The sequence below is a fragment of the Copadichromis virginalis genome, linkage group LG1 (genome assembly GCF_057382275.1).
Source record: "Copadichromis virginalis isolate Kocher_CV1m ecotype Utaka linkage group LG1, C_Virginalis_male_GT1.1, whole genome shotgun sequence".
Taxonomy (NCBI): Eukaryota; Metazoa; Chordata; class Actinopteri; order Cichliformes; family Cichlidae; genus Copadichromis; species Copadichromis virginalis.
This window is the reverse complement of record NC_140618.1, coordinates 680,023-699,808: the sequence shown is the minus strand read 5'-3', so window position 1 is coordinate 699,808 and position 19,786 is coordinate 680,023. Positions and strand designations below refer to the sequence as shown.

The 19,786-nt window shown below is 40.9% G+C and overlaps 1 protein-coding gene and 1 long non-coding RNA gene across 2 annotated transcripts in view; one reads left to right on the top strand and one right to left on the bottom strand.

The window, feature by feature from the left end:
• The window catches only part of LOC146718033 (uncharacterized), a 34,791-nt gene that overhangs the window by 12,771 nt on the left and 2,234 nt on the right, over window positions 1-19,786 (top strand). The window contains exons 2-3 of the long non-coding RNA XR_014921442.1: window positions 11,240-11,300; window positions 11,516-11,577. This is a non-coding gene — a long non-coding RNA (uncharacterized LOC146718033). The remainder of the gene's footprint in view (window positions 1-11,239; window positions 11,301-11,515; window positions 11,578-19,786) is intronic.
• Window positions 12,250-15,022, bottom strand: LOC146718034 (uncharacterized). The gene is made up of 4 exons (XM_085463699.1): window positions 14,625-15,022; window positions 14,047-14,214; window positions 13,560-13,655; window positions 12,250-12,994 (listed from the first exon to the last, which is right to left on the bottom strand). The coding sequence occupies exons 1-4, from the start codon at window positions 14,994-14,996 to the stop codon at window positions 12,677-12,679; spliced, it is 954 nt and encodes a 317-aa protein (XP_085319825.1). The 5' UTR covers window positions 14,997-15,022; the 3' UTR covers window positions 12,250-12,676.

Sequence of the window (19,786 nt, the reverse complement as noted above, 5' to 3'; positions counted from 1 at the left end):
CACACACACACACACACACACACAGCGTGGTATTACTGTTATATTACCATTAGAAAACATGATTTCTCTGTAAGGATGACACATCAGCTTGTGTGTTATAAATCAAACATCAGTGACGAGCTGATGTCTCCTTGGATCTAAAACTTTATTTTTCAGATACAAACTGGTTTTACGTATATGCTCACGGGAAATGTTGCAGAAAATTCTTCACTGTGACAAAACTGAAGCAATAATGAGCTGGTCCTGATGTTTCTGAACAACAAAAGGAACAAAGAGATTCTGGATCATCAGGTTTTCAGGAGGCAGTGGCACGCCGGTTCGGTCAAAGCTCAAGACGTCAGTTTGAGCTGTTCTACGTTTATTTGATACAAATACATGTTTGGGTGATAAAGGGGGCGTCTGCCTTTGAACACACGTTCTGCTTCCTTGTGTATGAAACACACCTTGCAGCAGCAACATGAATTTCATTCACACTCTGTAGGAACACAGCTGCTGCCCTGTTACACCTCGCTTTATGGCGCTGTAAAGGGAGGCGGTGCATGTCGAGGCGTCCGGCAAGCTACACGCCAGCGCGGAGAAACGCGTTAAAAGCTGAAGCGTGTTTGTCTTTCTCGCAGTTCAACTACAGCACGAGGACCGCCCTGGCTTCTTCTTCTGTGGTGTGCACAGATTTGGGAGACCTCAGCTGGAGGTATGAGGGCACACACACGTGAAAACCTGTAAGGCCAGCGGACACGCTGCTGCTTGCTGAGTAGAATTTTCGCGCATCACGCACTACTCCACTTTCACATCAGACTCACACACACATCGTTAAATCTCTCAGTCTGAGTGAGTGTGTGTGTGTTTGGGTGGAGATGACAGCAGAGAGGAGGAAGTACACAGGAAGTACATTAGTTATCACTCCCCCGTCTTCTCTACCTTTTCACTTCTTATCACCAGCAGACGTTTCAGAGCCGACCGAGCCGCCGCTCTTCCCGCTCTCGCAGTTCTCTGCTCCACTTTCATGTCGTCGCTGCGATCCAGATGACACTTGGCAAGCCGCAGAAGCCGCAAGACAACTAGATGAAATATTTAAATGAAATATGGCAGGGGTATGAGAGGTGAAGAAAGGATGAGGAGTAAGTGATAGAAGAAAAAACGAGCCGAGGAACAATACTCCAAGTGTCAGGGATTTCTTTTCTTGGCTCGGAGAAGTGATGGGAAGTGCAGATGAATTGGCTTTGACCCGGGTGTAGCCTGAAGACACAGGTATAACTGTATGAGCTCACACTAATGTGTCCTGGAATGATCAGAGGATAGTCTGAACCCTTCAGCTTCAGGCAGCAGCACTGCAGTCCAGATGGACCGGATAACGGCTCTGACCCCGGGCTCGGTGCTTGTACGGAAGCTGGCGTGGCACCAAAGATGGGCGGGGCCTAAGTGCAGTCCTGTCATTGTGTCAACCTTAGTTTTATGAAACCAGACAAGTGAGGTGGAGATCTGCCAATCACAGGTAGCACCGCCCGAGGCCCGCCCCTGCTTGCTGCTCCTTTGTGACGCTACTTTGACACTTCCTGTTACGCCCCTCCCCCACTCCCCCTGAGACTGTAAATAGTATCATTTGTCTATAAAGTTGTTATTACACGTGCATCTCTGCATAACATTGTGTCCTTATTAACATTAAAGAAAACAAAAAAACAAAGAATAACTTTATTAAGATTGTTTTTTAGTCTGTAACAGATTTAAAGTGCATGTAGTAGTACTGCAACTCTCTAAAATACTACTACTACACTTAAAGAGCATCAGTTTGTCTGAAATCAAAAAAATAAATTCTTATTCACACTATAAACATTTTTTTGACCGACTTGATTCAGAAAAATAAAATTAAACAAAATTGAAATTGATCAGCAACATTAACTACTCAGCAGACGGCCTGGCCTCGTCTCCCGTTGCAGTCACAGTGAAGCCGAGCGCCACATACGCCTGGGTGGAGGTGCTACAGGAGAACCAAGGGGAGCGTTAAAAATCTGCTTGTTCCTCTGTAGCACACACGGGTCAAACAGCCTGACCTGAACCGTCACCGACCCCTTGTCGTCTCGAGGTGAGCGACTGCAGGCCGCAGCCCTCCTCTGCAGCCGTGTGTCTGTAGGCTGATTCAAACAGTCATACAGGAGGTCAGTTTTATTTTTCATATTAGTTATGTTTTTATGTCAAGTTGCACATTTACTCAGAGGACAGGGTCAGGACCTGTGTGGGGTAACGTGATGATCTCACAATAAAAGTCCTTATTCTCTGAGCTGCAGTTTACATTCATCTGTTTCCCGCTGCTCTTCAACCGAGGCTGAAGGAGATCAGAAAAACAGTAATCTGATAATAATTCATAGTTTTTTATTAATCAGGAAGTGAAGCTGTACTGTGTTAGTGAGCGTGCCCTGAGCGCAGGAATAGTAAAAATCAAAAACAATAAAATGAAACCTCTTTACTGAAAACTGTGTGTGTGTGTTTTACACAGTTAAATATCTTCTTATTTTCTTAAAGCTGTGAAAATATTATAAACCAGGATCAAAGACAAAGCAGGAAAATCCCACCGTAAGTCAGCAGTGTGCCGCAGTCATGTGACCTCAGCTGCAGGTCTTCGTTACTGAGCTGATTTTGTCTCTCTGTGAGCAGGTGAGCGATAGAATGAAGCGTAATATCCAACAACGTGAAACAGATTCTTATCTGACTGCAGATCGAAGCTCATTCAACTTTATTCAACTTCACATGCAAATCAGAACAGCAGTCGCCTCAAGGTGCTTCATGTTGTAAGGTAAAGACAACAATAGAGAGAAACAAACAGACAGCCCCCTGTGAGCAAGCAACAGTGGGGAACGAAGAACTCCCTATTTAACATGAAGAACCCGCTGACAGAGGGAGGGGAGGGAGGGAGACGGAACAAAAAAAAGGTTCAGTTACTGCAGAACAGCTGAAGCCACCTGACAGACACCACACCTGATCTCAGGTAACTTCAGCAGGAGGTACCAGAATAATCTGTGATGGATGGATCCAGACAGGTGTGCTGTGACTGAGGTGTCCGCCTTCAAATATTCAAGTTCATTATTCAGGAACCTTTAATCTGACTTCCACCCACTGTCCCAGTCTTCGTGGATGTTCTCAATGTCTGCGTACACAGTGACATCATCAAAGACAAACCAGCTGTTCTTCTTCTACTCGCTGATGTTCTGGAGTCCCTGCGTCTCAGAGTGACGTTTTCATAAATGTGCATGGGTGTAGTCATGAGAGCAGGAGAAGAAACCCTGCATGCAGTAGTCGCAGTTAAGTATTACTTCAAATAAACAGTGTGTTTCCCGGCGCTCGGCTCTGTGGACAAATGAAAGGAAGAAGGAACGCAGGGCTCTGATTGGCTGCAGATGTGAGCTCAACTCTGGCTTTCGTTAGCATCCCGCTGCCAGGAATATTTGCTTCAATTCAATAAATAGAGCTGTTAGGAGCAAAGCATTTCCTCGTCACCATGTCGGGGTTTCAGAGCGGATGTTTCACGTCGGGTGTTTTCCCCTCAGCTGCACGCTTGCAGAAAACACTGGAGAACAGCTGCAGACTCACAGCTGCACATGTGGCTCCGACGAGGACTCGAGGCACAAATACTTTAGATTATTGTGAAGAGTCAGGTATTAAAGAAGGGCATAAAATGAAAAAGAAAAAGGCTCTTAACTATTTTAAATATTACTTTTACTCTGTATTAAAACATCTCAAAAGAGAAACAGTTTCCACCTCTGCAGGTACACCAGATAAAAAATGAGCTGCTTAATTTAAAAACAGACAAACATCCAGCTGTTCGTGCCAGTTTTGTAAACTAATTCTTTATTGAAAGGTAAAAAAAATTAGGATTGTTAGAGGAAAGCACCCCAGAGGGTCATTAACACCACCCAGAGGGTCACTGGCTGCCCTCTCCCCACGCTGTCTCAAAAGACACCGCACACCCAGCCACTCCCTGTTTGTACAGAGCAATCAGTGAAAGGACAAATACACTCAAACACAGCTTTTACTCAACTGCAAAAACACGTCTGAGTGCTGCTACAAAATACTGATCACTACGCCGCTCTTGAAATGATCTGCACTGACCAAGGTTTGTGAATGTTTGTTTGTGCATGGGGCTCAGGCCATTGTCTAGGTATAGTATTCTTATTAGTACAGTATTTTATTTTGATTTTATTTAAATTTCATATTTTTATGCATGATGCACTGATCGGAGAACACTTTCAGTTTCGTTGTACCTGTGACAATGACAATAAAGACTAAAGTCTATTAATTAATTAATTTAACCTGAGTGTGCATCAGCTCTGCGTAAAAATCACATTTCCTGTCCTGTATTTATATATCAGGTCTTTAAGGAGCTGGATGTTTGGTGAACAGGTGGAGTAACTGTCCTCCATCAGATCAGCGCTGCTCCTCCTTCTCCTCCTCCTCTGTGCCCTATCAAATCATTGCATGGAGATATCCCGGTGATCCAAGAGGGCCCGGTAGAAAGGTCATGGAGAGAGTCCGTAAAATGGATGAAGCCTAATGATTAGCTCAACCTTTACCTAATCAATAATCATTTATCCAACAATATCACCGGCAGCCATAGCCCCATTTGCCATTAACCTCGGCGCTGAGGAGAGGAGCAGTATTGTTTCCCGTGGCAGCTTTATGGTTCTCAGATGAGTGGTAGGCTCCTGTGCTATTAAAGGACTGCAGGTATTTTAGCGCAGCGCTGTCGTATAATCAGCCTTTGAATGATCCGAATGATTCAGCGCGTCGCCGCCGGGCACTTTTCACTCCAAACATTATGAGAAAGAAATATTAAAATACTTCTGTCAGTTTTTAAAGCTTTAAAAATGCATTTTGTTTCTTTGCTTCCAGAGAGAGAAACAATCACTTCTGTTCAGCTTTATTTGATCTTTTCACATTAAAATACTGTAGCATGAACACACACACACACAGTCTCCTCTGTGTCTCTCCATGATGCCATCTTCATCATAACCTCTCCCTCTTTATTGCCTTTAATGACTCCCTCTGTCTTTTCATTAATCGATTCTCGCTGACATGGTCTGAATTATTTTCCAATTACAGCAAATAAAAGAAACAGAGAATCCGCTGCGAACACATGCCTGCATGTATGTTTGCATCTGACTGGAGCTGCACACACACACACACACTCACACACACACACACACACACACACACACACACGCACACACACACACGCACACACACACACACACAGCAGGGGAAGCTATAAAGGTCAGAGGAAGCCAACAGCTCTCCTGAGTTGACACTCCTGGACGGTGTGTGCGTTACAGAGGTGCGGCAGTTACACATGAGCAGAACGCACCGACACACTCAACACGCATCCAGAACACAAGTCAAACACACACTGATGCAGAAAGTCTGCAGCAGTAGAAACGAGGAGTCTGTCTGCCGGTCCGAGCGACCTCCCGCAGGTCATTGATTTAATAGGTTTCAGCAACCAGGCGAGAGTGAACCGCCTCCTATTCTGTTCTTTAATCACATGACTCGAGCACACCATTCACACTTTTGCTTGAAAATGTGCACAAACTCGTAGTCTCAAAAAAAAATTTACCATGTGAAATGAAAAGAGAAAACGTTCCCAAAGAAGCCGATCTGAGCACTCGGCAACCGTCGCAGTAAAAACTCTGCTGACGAACATAAATCCCACCGGAGCAAAGGTCCTTAAGGTTAGACCGCACCTTTTACAACCTCTGTTTAGCAGAAGTGATGTAATGGTAGGATGGCCAAGATTTTATTTAATTAATAGTATTTACAGCTTTACAGAGCTCAGTTTGTTGGCGTGCCCCATACACTATACTGGTACACTAACACAGTACAAACTAAGTAATTTCAATTTAAGAGATGTGACCTTGCTTATTTTCAGACACATATGTGCATATATATGATAAAGATGGTAGAATACAGAAATACTGTAAACCATCAAAGTCTGCCAGAGCTTATTTTTTTGGAGCATTTCAATTTGCTATGCATCAATACAACCTTTATGTCCCAGATTTTATTAATATATATATGTAAGTCCATTAGTAACTACATAAATGACTAAAAGTGCAATAAACCACAAAGGCACTGAAAATCTTATTTGTTTTGTTAACACATATTTTTTCTAGATACAGGAAATACTGAAGTGTATGAAAAAAGGTTGCACGAGATAGCATTAAATCAGAGGAGATTTATTTTGAGCGTTTTTATATTTTCATTTTTTTGAGAAATACTCATTTTTATAAACTGTAGCAAAAATTAAAATTGGTATAACTGTGTACAATTTGAAAAAAAAACAACAACTACATCAAAACTTGATGTAGTTGAGAGAGACTTGAGAGACTTCCAACTGCCCTCCAAGGTGCTCAGGAACTTTTACTCGTGCACCATAGAGAGCAATCTGACGGGAAACATCTCAACCTGGTTCGGGAACAGCACCATGCAGGACAGACGAGCTCTACAGAGGGTTGTGCGGTCAGCTGAGCGCACCATCCGCTCCGAGCTCCCTGACCTGCACTCAATCTACAGCAGGCGGTGCTGGACCAAGGCCAGGAAGATGGTGAAGGACCTCAGCCATCCCAACAACAGACTGTTCTCTCTGTTGAGGTCAGGAAAGCGATTCCGCTCCCTGAAGACCAACACAGAGAGACTGAGGAGGAGCTTCTTCCCGCAGGCGATACGGTCTCTCAATCACACCACCACACAGTCCTGACCCACACATATGGTTCTTACACACACACTGGACTTTCTGGACTTTGGTTTTGCACAACACTGGTCACTATATTCTTCATTTCCGGTTAATACTTGTACAGCTGCTGTTATTGTGTATATATTTATTTAGATTTAGATTTCTTCATACATTCTTATATAGTTCTATATTGTGTATTTTGTTGTACAGTTATTTTATTTTCAACTTTAATTTATATATTTTATCTTATTCTTCCCAGTTAAATTTACCCTTCATTCTAATTTGTGTTGTACAGTTATTTCATTTTTAACCTTAATTTATATTCTATTCCTTCCTAGTTAAATTTACCCTTTTTAATTTTTCATATTTATTTCCTATCTTATTCATAGCCTTTTCCTTTTTTGTTTTCTTTAGGTCACGAGCAGTTGTCCAAGCATTTCACTACATATCGTACTGTGTATGACTGTGTACGTGACAAATAAAAATTTGAATTTGAATTTGAATTTGAAAACAAACAATTTCCAACAATGCAATCTAAATTCTCAGTGTCCCAAAAACTGCTTCACAGAAAGTCAAAGGTGATTTTTCAACAGCACCAGTGGAGGTGTGACAGGCTTTGGAGGTCAATGAACGCAAACTCATTAGTGGAAGGAAACAGTGACTTGGGATTTATTGAACGGGTGATATGTAAGTGCGGCTCCTCCCATTTTGTGTGCAAAAAGGAATTATTATTCTAATGTATTTGGTTGCAATTCTACTGAAATTTAAAAATAGTTACACAGACGGGCGCTCCCATTGGCTATAAAGGCTTAAAACAACTAATACAAGAAATTCACAAAATGTCCCAATGTTCAGTGAGTCCGAGATCTCGGTTTGTGTCCTGTACATCACACAGCTACAATAATGTCAAAATCAACCCATTTAAGTTAAAAGAGGAAAGTATTTGTCTTCCCGACAGATGTGAAGCTTTTCAGTCAAATTTCATGACAGGGAGAAAAAATGAAACTCACAGTGTGAGCGCTGTCTGCCGGCCTCTTGGGCTAAAAGAGAAATATACACAAACAAGGCAGAGGGTAATTCAGTGCACATGATCATTAAAAAAAGGAGCAAAAAGAAGCCACATAAACACATTAACAAATGACCAAATATAATTTCATTACCAAATTACAAAATACAAAAATAACAGCACATAAGTAATTTTCCAGTTGGACGTAAATATTAGAATATGAATAGAATTTATACTATAATATAATATAATAATATATATAATATATAATATAATATTTATATATTATAGGCTTTTATCTCAGCTGCTGCTTCATGCCGTTCACTGTCTGGTATGGCACCGTCGTTAATAATCGTATTGATTCTTTTAGAAAGCTAAACATAAGAATCATTTATTCCTATTGCTATTTATAAATCATTCAACATTTAGCTGTCTTTTTCAGCCTGAATCTACTCGTTTCTCCGACTCATAGAGCAAAACTGGTGAACCTCTCTCATCAAACAACTGTAACTGGGATGGAGCAAATAATCCCAGATGTGTAGCTTCAGTTAGCACACAGCCCTTGCCTGTTTTCAACTGCCCTTAAAAGAAAACAAATTTTTTATGGTGTGTGTGTCGGGAGGGATGGGTGGCACGGGGTGCAATGCTCAGAGAAAGAAAGTTTGAATTTTTCAGATTACAATTTTTTTTACTTCAAAAATTCTTAGGTTTGAATATTTTTGTGCAAATTCATCGTTTTTTCTCTGTCGTTTTTAAACATTCTTCTTATTTTGTTTTGTTTTGTTTTACCTTCAACAGCCCAACATTGTAGTTTTGCACCTCTGAGAGTAAAGAAGCCACTTGGATGAGTGACAAAACATTTCCCCCACTGAATTTCCTTACCTGGATGATTGAGCGTGCATCAAGACGTCATGTGTCTGGCGTGTGTGTGCTTGGACGTCCTCCACTGTCACTGAGTGTGTTTTTATAAACCTGTCAAAGAGGGGGTGTGTATCTGTGTGTGACTGTGTGTATATATGTGTGTGTGTGTGTCCTGAGCCGTCCTGGCCTCTCCCCCGTCCCTCCTCGGAGGGAGGGGGTGATATACGGAGCTTTAATTGTCAGGTCTGGCCCCCACATTCCTCGTCTCCTCCATCCTCCAACACTGTGTCACTTTAACAACCACAAATTATCACTGCGATGGAGATCTCCGCCTCGCCGCGGCTCTGCGAGGATACAGAAACACTTCCTTCAATAAATTACACACACACACGGTCATTACCTGCCTGCAGCCCTCTCCCGCTGCACTCGGCGCTCTGACTGACATTTTTATTGTGTCGCCTGAAGATGGGAGCAGATCTGACTAAAAGGGGCTGAAATGACTCCTCGCCATCATGCGACCGAGGTTATTGATCCTCACAGAGCTGAGGGGGAACGCTGATTGGCGGAAAGCGACCTAGGATCATTCCTCCAACAACATCTGACTTCATCTGATCAGAAGGAAGAGTTCTGTGAGGCTCTCTCAGTCGTTCTCCCTAAAACCAGAGACAATCAACTTTCTCTCTCCGCGTTCATGTGGTTCATTCTTATATCGGCACTAAACAGAAATAATTCCAGCCAGCCAATCGGATGCAGCCTAAGTGCTTCAGCATGGTGAGCAGAGCCGGGCTGATGCTCTCCAGCCGACGGGATGCCACGTAAGTGTTTCAGTCTGTCTTCAGAGAAGAGCCGTCCAGGTCCGGGCTGCTGCCTAATCAAACGCAGACCAGAAACAGCTCGGACTGATTTCCTACATCTTGACATGATATCCTGAATTAATTACCAGAACTTGAATAATATATAAAGGAAAAATAAATGTCCAACACTCAGGGCGAACACAGAGAGGCTTCAGAGCACACATTCTCCCCTGTGTGTGTGTGTGCGTGGCTGCATAACCTTTGCAGTGTGTTTCCACATTGTTCTCGTGTGTGTTCAGGATTCACACCGAAGGCAGCTTCACACACAAACTGTGACAGAGTTTATTCAGGATGTATCCAGTCGGAATAATTAACCCCAGTCTGATTTCTATGGAAGTTTATCAGCTCGGAGGCGCCCCCTGTCCCACAGCTGGGGGAGGGGGAGTAAATGCTGTCTCTGTTTCAGACAATAAACTTCATAAAGTGTACTGTAATGGAGGCAGAACAAGCACTCCTTTGTGTTTTAGCCTCACAGAGGATCAGTGTTACACATTTTGTTCATGTTGCTCATTGGTTTATGGCTGTCTCCTCTATGAGGGTTTCTGTTTTCATAAATTTATAAAAAAAAATAGATATTTAAAAAAAAAACTGTTGTCAAACAAAAACAAACAAAAACTTTTTATCACCTTTGTCAGCAAAGGCCTGGATTTTAATCATTTAGCAGTATTTAGTTTCACAGAGCTCAGTTTGTTGGCGTGCTCCATACACCACACAGGCACACTAACACTAACGGTTTAAATTACAAATCAAATAAATTCAACTTAAGAAGGGTTCACTGACCTCTTTAGTTTGCTTTACTCATTCTCATTAGACAGACTTATGGTGAAAGAGAAAATATATGCAAACACGGCAGATGGTCATTCAGTACACCTGGAATACATCAGCAGGAGATGTTTCAAATCTTTTTTGACCTCCACAATCACTAAACACAACATAGCACACATCCTTTGAAACCCTGCTTGTCGGTTACAAAGAAACTGCTTCGTAAAAACAAAAATCTCTTTGTTTTTAGGAGAATATATTCTCCTCTTATTCAGATAAGACAGCAAAGATAAATGAGCTGACTCAATTCCGTTGGTTGCGATTTTAGCCCATTTTTGGGAGTGCTTCAGCAGCTTAGATTCATTTTCAGCACCCCCAAAATGAATCTATGCACCCCCAAAGATTTCCTACGTTTTTTTGACAATATTTGCTGTTTGTGTGACACACTACTAAAGATATAAAAAGCATACAGTACTGTACTTGTTTGAGACGTAACATTTTAACAACAAAAGTATAGATAACCCCCCTCCCAAAATGGTTTGTTCCAGCTCTCCTCTCCCCTGCTCTGGCTCTAGCACCGTTGCTGCCATGGTGGCTGAGACGCAGCAGAGCGGAGGTGTAAGTGCCTGGCTTAAAACAGGACATATTAGCTGCATTTAACCTTCAGTTACTCTTTATATAGTTAGGTAGGAGTCAGAACATGTTTCTTTTTAGCTGAAAAACATTACACTAGGTAACCTGCAGTGTTGAAAATGTGTTTTCCAACATTGTTTGCTACCCTACAATCCGTCCTGCTCTGTGGTAAATTCAGCGACATTTGACTGTCCTGTTGCTCCCATTGAAATGTATACAGCCTGTTTAAAATCTAAAACTTTAAATTGTCCGCAGCCTGCTGTTGTTACTACTGTCCTGTTTGAAATGAATACTAACTGACTGAATGCCCATTAACCTTATAACTCCTGTTGTGTGTGTGTGTGTGTGTGTGTGTGTGTGTGTGTGTGTGTGTGTGTGTGTGTGTGTGTGTGTGTGTGTGTACAGAGAGACAGCCAGGTTCATAATGGATATAAGGGCGTTTTTTCAAAAAAGGAGCCACATTCAGGTAAGAGTGTAAAATCAAATGATCCGTCAATCAAGAATAATGTTGGATCAGTGTTTCAATATTTATATCTTTTATTAGATGTTCATGTGGTTTGGTTATTTTCCTTTTGACTGAAAGTACACTGAGAGAGGATTTTTTGTTATTGATCTTAATAGTATTTTTTCATATTAATGTAATTTTTCATCTAATTGAATCTATTTGTGTATGATTGTCAGTCCAAAGGGGGAGAGAGGAAAGAGGGAACGTGAGGAGAAAGTACAAGGTCAGGAAGAACCAGGTAAGCAAACAGACAGGGAGCAGTGACAGGCACAACAGAAACTGTTAAACTGACAAAGAGAAAAACCTGATTTTACTCACAGTCTGGAAGTTGTGTCCTCCCTATATTAAAGCTGCTAAACAGAATCTGCTAAACAAACTGGGTTGAAACCTTTTTGACCCTCTTTAACAACATTCCAACATAACATTATCATTGATCGGGGAGATTAAAATTAATGATATATTTTAATGCACTGTAAAACCTAATAAGTTCACAGAACTCAAAAATTGTTGTGTAACAGATTACACAACAATTTTCTAGTGATGTTTTTAAAAGTTTTAAGTTTAACTAAAATAAAAATTGTAGTTGCAGTTGCCTTAAATTACCTCAATGTTAACTCATAAATGTTGATATTCCTCAACTTATAATTAGGGAGTAATAAACTCAAAATGTTCAATATGTTTCAACTTAATTAAGGTGGGAAATACACTCAAAATATTTTACATATTGCAACTCATATGATGTGGGAAATGAACTCAAACTTTTTCATATTTTCTAACTTATAATATGGGAAATAACACTTAATCTTCAAGATTTTTAAAATACTGTGGGAAATACACTTACAAATAATTCTGAACTATTTGCCCAGTAAATTATAATCAGCTAAAAGTGTTAGAAAACATGTAACAACACTAACAATTTAACAACTTTTTATTAAACACAATGTGCTTTTAAAAAGGCACAAACAACAGAGCTCACTCATAAAAAAGTGCTTCATAAATAAAACAAGAGAAAAAGACTCCAAGGGTCACAACCTTCTGGATACATGTGAATAAAAGCTCGAGAGTCTGCGTATTGTAGGTCTAGTGCACAGAACTACCCAAAAAGCAGGAGAAATGAGGCATCCATGTACTGGTTTACACAACTGTACATAACTGGGAACAAACATCAGGTAGTGCATTGAGGTATTAGGCAACACAACGTTAAACATGAATAGTCCACAAAATGAGCAGTCATTCACTTTAAATTAGAAGTAGAAAAGCCCAATGATTAGGAAAAAAAACAAACAAAAAAAAGCTTCCTCAATACTCAGCTCAACAAGTAGTCCATTCTGAGTGATTCACTCATTGAACAAATCATTCTTCAGCGTCAGTAGACGCCCTTTCAGTGGTTTGTTGTCCTCAAGGCACATCACAACCTTCTGGATAAATGTGAATGTAAGCTCAAGTTTCTTTGGGTATTGTAGGTCTAGTGCATAGATGTACCCAAAGAGCAGGAGAAATGACTCAGCCAGATTTGTGGGACCATTCACAAGTATTTCATCCTCAATGACAATGCAGATGCTTTCGGGACTGAAGAGGGCCGAATCAGTAGTGTCATCCGTGACAACTGTCAGCAGAGCCACAGGAGTGTCAGTGAGGTCTGGACCATCTGCTGACTGCAAAACAAAAATAATACAAGAATGAGTTCAGCCCCACAAGGACACAAATCATGCTATTGATTAGAGGTGTGAATCTTCATAAGTCACACGTTTCTTTTAGGATTATAATGTCAACGATTTAATTTGATATGGCGATACATCATGATGCATTACAATAATCTTAATTTCGGTTTGACTTCAAAACATATGTTTAAATAAATGTTTTCAATAATAAATATATGCCAAGATTTTTGTTTTTGTTATTTACCAAACATTTCTCTGACCACAACATGGCACCTCCAAAAAACTAGAACACTTGAATTTTAAAAGGGAGATAGTTTTTATCTGCAGATTTTTTTTGTATAATAATCTTTCAACTATTTTCATGTTTTCTGGTTTATGCGTAACAATCTTCTTGCAATCTTATTCAACAATAGTTGATATATGGGAGAAAACAAGTCAGATGAGGACTGTTGAACCTCCTTCCTGATATACACCCTGGTTCTCCTTGAGTTCTGAGCGATGTCATATGTTTGACTGAACAGCTAGGCAAAGGGGTTGATGCTGAGGCCAGTACACTTACATCACAAGTCCTGAATAACATGGAGGCATCTTCACGCAGGTACACAGGAAGTGCACGAAGGACGAGGGCCCATCTTGTATTTACATCATGCTGTTCCTAGATGAACATACAATATCTATTAGAATAGTATTTACACAAATGCAGAGTAAAAACAAAGTGTTGGATAGCCATGTTCTGATTGTCATTGTTATAGATCAGGGGTGTCCAAACTTTTTGTGTAACGGGCTAAACTTGTCAATCTAGAAGGGTAACCCTACCCTACCCTACCCTAGCCATAGATGGTAAATTCTGTATTTTGGATTTTTTTGGATATTTTGATAGGATAGATTTTGTCAAGATGTCCTTCTCCTAAAATGACAACCTTGTATCCATGGCATAATCACTTAATCTCGGAGCACAGTTGAAGCAATTGACACTATGGCTTCTTACAGCTGTGTACAAACCATCGGTTAATGTAATCCTGAATCATGTGAAATGAAAAATTTACCCGAATGTCATAAATTCTCATGAGCTTTGCTAGCTCCTCTGCAATCTTGCCAGTCTTGATGGCCTTGTCTCGGAACAAAGTGATGAGTCTAGGGGTGTGTCTGTCCAGCTCCTTGTAGAATTGAGTGCGCAGGTTAACATTGTTGATTCGGTGGAACTCTGCCACCACCTGTACATGAACAGAAATACACAGAAATGAACAAAGATGAATTAGGAACAGAATTGTGAATGTATTTTAAAAAGTTCTCAGGTTAGCAAAACCAGAGAAATTCTAATCAGAACCAAGGCCAAAATAGAAAGTTATTCGTCATTCTTTGTAATGTTATCTAAAGGAAATTTAAATAAATAAACTTCTAGAGACTTTGTTTACTATGAATGGGGAAAAAAAGGAAAAAAAAACATCACAGTGATGTGTTGTCATTTTACATCTGCCATTTGCTTTTTGGTAAATTGTTTGAAAATCTAGACTTTTAAAAACTGGGAGAACAGTAAAGAGACAGACAGACAGACACACACACACACACACACACACACACACACACACACACACACACACTTTTAATTTTATTTTATTTTTACCTGTGACTCTATAAGTAGGGCTGGCCATCTGTCCACGACGTCTCTCACTCGTGGAGCTACAACAGCTCCAACAATTTCTTGGCGACGTAGGGCATAGGTTGTGTCCATGAGCTTGCCTATGACCAAGTAGTTTCTCTCAGTCTTTTCGACTTCATGCATGATCTGTTCTCTCATTTTTTCCAGAGAGGCTGGGGTTTGATCCTTCGGTAGGTTAGTGATGTAGTTGACCTCAGCTTTTCGAGCTTTCTTTATGTTTTGATGGGGGTGATCATTGTTGGGGTTGTTTCGGCTCCGCCTCCCTGTGTTGATGGCTACTTCTGCAACCCCAGCTTTGGCCAGATTGTTACGGTAAGATGCAAGCTTGTACCCCATGTGGCGTTTCCATCCCAACTTCACCAGCTGTCATTCTGAGACATGGATGAGCTCTAATCAAAGCTTGAGCAGCCATTGCCAATTCCTTGTCATGTGCGTATGCTTTAAAACTGTAGATTGTTTCTGCCATTTTTCTAAGGATTTCACTCTTCTGTGATCTCTTTAACTTCAGCAATTTTCCTGATTCTTCATAAACTCGATTTCCTTCTTCTAGTATATGATCCATTTCATAACCAAAACTAGGAACAACAAATTCATCAGGCCAACTCTTCTGGCGCTGTATCGCAGGTACATGTGGGAGTATGTCTGTGTCAGAAGATGCAGTAGAGAAGGTGTCGCTTTCAGGTCTGACAACTCTTAATGTGCCCTTCTCTGGTAACTCCTGGATGTCCACAAGGAGACAAAGATCACCATCAAAGTCCGGATCCTCATAGTGAAGGCTAAAGTCCCCATCCAGTCTTGGCTTGAACCTCTCTTGAATTATTTCTTTCAGCTCCTCCACTGACTTTGGTCGCTCAAGTAGAGTAAGTTTCAGGGCGGTGTCTCGTTCAACATACACACGCAGCACATGCTTCTGGGCAGCAGCCATCTTTTGGTTCCTAGGGGAAGAAAAAAAAAGAAAAAGGGAAAAAAAAGAACAAACATTAATTTTTATGGAGAGTAAACGTGATACAAACAATGTACACAAGTCCATAGCCTCACTTGAACGATGGGAAGTATGGAAGGACACCTGCTGGAGTGAGGCAGTTTATTCATGGACCCACTGCCCAGCACAGCTCCAAGAGAATGTTGAAGTCAGCTGTTAACCTGCTTCAATAAATCTTCAATGTAATAATATGAAACGTTTTGGTGTCAAGAGCAATCTTCCATCTACGTTGTAAGCACAGAGAGGTGTTTTGTCATTTAGCTCTGATGGGGTGTGAACAGCCAGATTATTTGGGAAAAGTTCGTAAGATCTCAGGTGTTCAATGTAGTGCGATATGTGCCTTTGGCAAAGAAAGACAACACTACTATTAACCAGGAGAACCTGTTCAATTCTACAGAACTTAGGCAGTCCTCCCTCTTGTCCAACAGACAAAAACATTCCTACATTATAATCAGTTCCATCAATGCAGATCTTTGATGTGCTGTAAATAACATTGCTTGCTGTTATTTGTTTAACATATGTCTTTGCAACATCTGGAAGCATTGATACCAGTACAGAGGAGACATTTGATGCTTGCTGGTGAGGTCTGAAGAATCCTGAGGCACTGAGATGAACAACCCGTTCTCACTCCCAAAGCGTAACATTTTACGCTAGGTGACAAATCGTCACCATATTACGTTTTCGGCTACCCACCACGTTCCTAAATGACGACCTCGGAAAAAGAGGAAATATGAGAACCGTCTGGACTGAACCTACACATGTTCGCTCTTTTTCTTCAAATCGCTTAGAAACACGCTATTTAACATCATTAAAGTCCTGGTTAAGGTCAGGAATAAGGTTATGGTCAGGGCTAGGGATAAGGTTAGGTTTAGGGCTGAAATACAGGGCTGGAACGTCTACTACCGCGGGAGCGTCATTGCACTGGATTCCAGCAATAACCCGCCGCGTACCATAAGAACGCCGAAGGTCTCCTTTCACGTTCCTCAGGAACGCCGCAGGACGTGACAAAACGTCGACATGTTACGCCTCGGGAGTGAGAACGCTCTGAGATGAAATGCTACCATGTACTGATGCCTGTCGGCGAGTGTTTTTAACACATTTTTAAAGTTTTGTGTATCGTGTACAACTCTCTTGAAAAAACTGTGTTTTCCCTCAAACCTCATTGTCCACAAGTGTACAAGGGGCCCAAAAAGACGTATAAGGTCAGGATAGTGTTCAATGTAGTGATGCTTAGGACGGAGTTTGAAATCTGGAAAGGCTTCTTTCAGCATCTGTCTATGATCTTGGATCTTCGACTGTAAATACTGGATGGACTCCTCTGTGAATTCTGAAGACAGTGATAACTCTACTACCTCTTTTAAGTCCATTAGCACAGTCCATATCCCATCCTCTTCAGGAACAGCATTTCCAATAATCAAAGGGAGCAGTCTAAGCAATGTGGCATTTTCATGGCCATTACCACCAATGCTTTTCTTTAAAGCAAAGCTCTGTGGTATTTTATGAGGTTTCTCAAGCTTGTCTGTTCCTTGGTAGGGAAATGACAGAATTCTGTCATTCAAATATTCAAGGGTGAAGTATTTGCGACGGATCATCTCTCCAATACACAGGGCGAGCTCTGTAGGCACAATGCCCTCCAAAAGATCATGGAGGGCATCAGGTGGAAAGCCAGTGACAGTATGAAAATGCTCTAGTTGCTGTCTCAGGACACAATCTGCCTGAACACCATTTTGACTCCGACTGACCCCATGCATTACGGCATGCACATCACTATTATGGCTGTCTTTTGTCCTAAGACTGAACTCGCCGCTTGCAACTTCATGAGTCTGAAGTTTAACTTGTGTTGCTGTGCAGAACCTGCAAAAGTGTTCTGCTCTAAAAGACTTTGAAAAGCCTGCCAACTCATGGGCTGCAAGATTGTCACACACCACACACATGACTGTTCCTTGGACTACCTTACCAATAGACTCAATAAATATCCCATCTTGTTCAAGGGTACGGAGGTCTCTCAACAAAGGACCAAGTGCTTTTTCATACCCAAATGTCTGGATGTCAGCCACTTTACATAAAGCAGCAAGCTGAATCACATGCAAGGCTGACCGGTATTTACTGGGAAGATCAGCAAGCATCCAGTATACTGAACAGATTTTGTGTATTTTGCGCGATGTGCCAAGTGGATTGGCTATCTCCAAATCATCAATGTACAAAATTAGTGTTATTTTGAACTCATCTGAAGACAAGAATGTGTTCTCTTTGAAGTACAAACCATCTTGGTGGCTTACATAGACACCGTTTTGTGCCACCTTTGTTTCTTTAATTTTATCAAGAATATCTGTATGACTGAAGATTTTTTGTATCATTTTGAGAATGGGAACATGTACTGCTGTGTGTCCTGGCTGTAGCAGATACTGTACAGGCTTTACCACAGGGTAATTATTTTCGATGAAGGTTTTCCTTCTCTTGGTTGAGGATAACGGCTTCCCCTTAGCTGTGGCACTGACAATAACATTGCAGTCCATAACAGTACTGACAACCTCATTTAGAATTGCTTCACTGACAGTGATATCATGACTCTCTAAGACCTCTCTGATGTCATGTTTGAGTATCGGTTGGGACAAGAAAAATATCTGAGTCAAATGTTCCACTATTTCCTGAGATGCCATTTCTGACACATGAAGAATAGATTGCATCTTTAGAAATAACGATGCCAAGTTATGGTTCAGCTGGGCCTTTAACATGTCTGGGTCACACTGACTGTTTATCTCATCGAGATCAAATGTGTCTGCAGACCCTGGACTGTGAGTTTCAGCAGGTTCCCGAAGACTTTCTGCTGCAACTAGCTCTGGGGCGCTATCGTTGTATGCCAATACAACACATTCACCAAAGCCTGAATCACCACTATGCTTTCTACTTTTGTGTGCATTAAATGCTGAGTAACTATTTGTTCTGTAATTACAGTTTTTGAATGGGCATGGTACCATCTCATGACTTCTTAAATGATTTCTCAAGTGACCAAACAGAATTCCCTCAGAAAAGGGCTGTGTGAAGTTACACAAAGGACATATAAAACAACTACGTGCTCCTTCAGTTGCATCAACTCTATGTGAATCATTATGTGATCTTGACAGATGAGCTTTCATTGCCTCGAATGATGGAAAAGTACAAATGCAACTGTCATAGAGACATGGCAGGGGGGACACTCGTGAATATTGGGTATGCAATACAGTGTAGTGCCAAAATAATTGTCCCCGAGTATTTGAAGTTGCAGAACACAACTTGCATTTCCACTCCATTGGGCCAACTTCACCCCTGCAATTAAAACATTTGCAGTCAAAACCATTTCAGCCCTGTTTGCACTTTTGGCTTTTCAAAATGCACTGTTTACACGCATTGTACTTAAAATGCATGTCAATTTTTAAATTAGGTGGAACATAATTATGCCAACAAGTTCACACAGTAATTAAATTTTGTCTGTTCTGTTGCAAAAAAAAAAATCTAAAAATTTTGAATAATTCAGGGCAAAATTCTCTAGTTTCTTTGTATTTATTTTTTATTTAAATTAGGACACAAATTATAAAACTCACCCACTGACAACTGGTGAAATGCTGACTCTCTGTAGCGCTCTTTGCAGTCTGATATCTGTAAACAATATGTGCACAAAGACGACTTGTTAATGTTCAAAAACATTTTTTGCACAGCACACACACACGTAGTCAGCTGATCTCATCTGATGCAGATCTGCTCCTTGATCAAGTGACATTTGTCCGGATTTTTGGCACGAGTCACGTCGAATCAGCACCGCAGCTGGATGGCCCGATTTACATACCCAGCGCAGCTGATACTCACCACAATAATTTACTAAGATTATATGCACTCCTGTTATTAAGTCCAGTTCAGTCTGTTAATGTTAACCGTTTCAAACTAATGTTAATAGGTGTGTTGCTAAGCTTAATAACTTAAATAACAAACTTGAAATTTACCCGTCCTATTTTCCCCTTTATTGTTTTTTCTCTGTGCTGTAAATCTTCTGTCTAAGAAGAAATCTGAAGCTGCTGTTCTGAAAATGAGCTACCAAAACTTTTTCTGAATGAATCAATAAAGATCAATTTATGGAAAGCTGTGATGAAGGCGGTTTTGTCTTTAATTA

What these genes read in the sequence shown, in the direction of transcription:
- LOC146718034 (XM_085463699.1), bottom strand. Translation starts at nt 14,996, where the DNA reads ATGGGGTACAAGCTTGCATCTTACCGTAACAATCTGGCCAAAGCTGGG. An exon ending in CCCTACTTATAGAGTCACAG is followed by an intron (nt 14,215 to 14,624) that starts GTAAAAATAAAA and finishes GTTCATGTACAG; the next exon opens with GTGGTGGCAGAGTTCCACCG. An exon ending in TGTTATTCAGGACTTGTGAT is followed by an intron (nt 12,995 to 13,559) that starts GTAAGTGTACTG and finishes TTTGTTTTGCAG; the next exon opens with TCAGCAGATGGTCCAGACCT.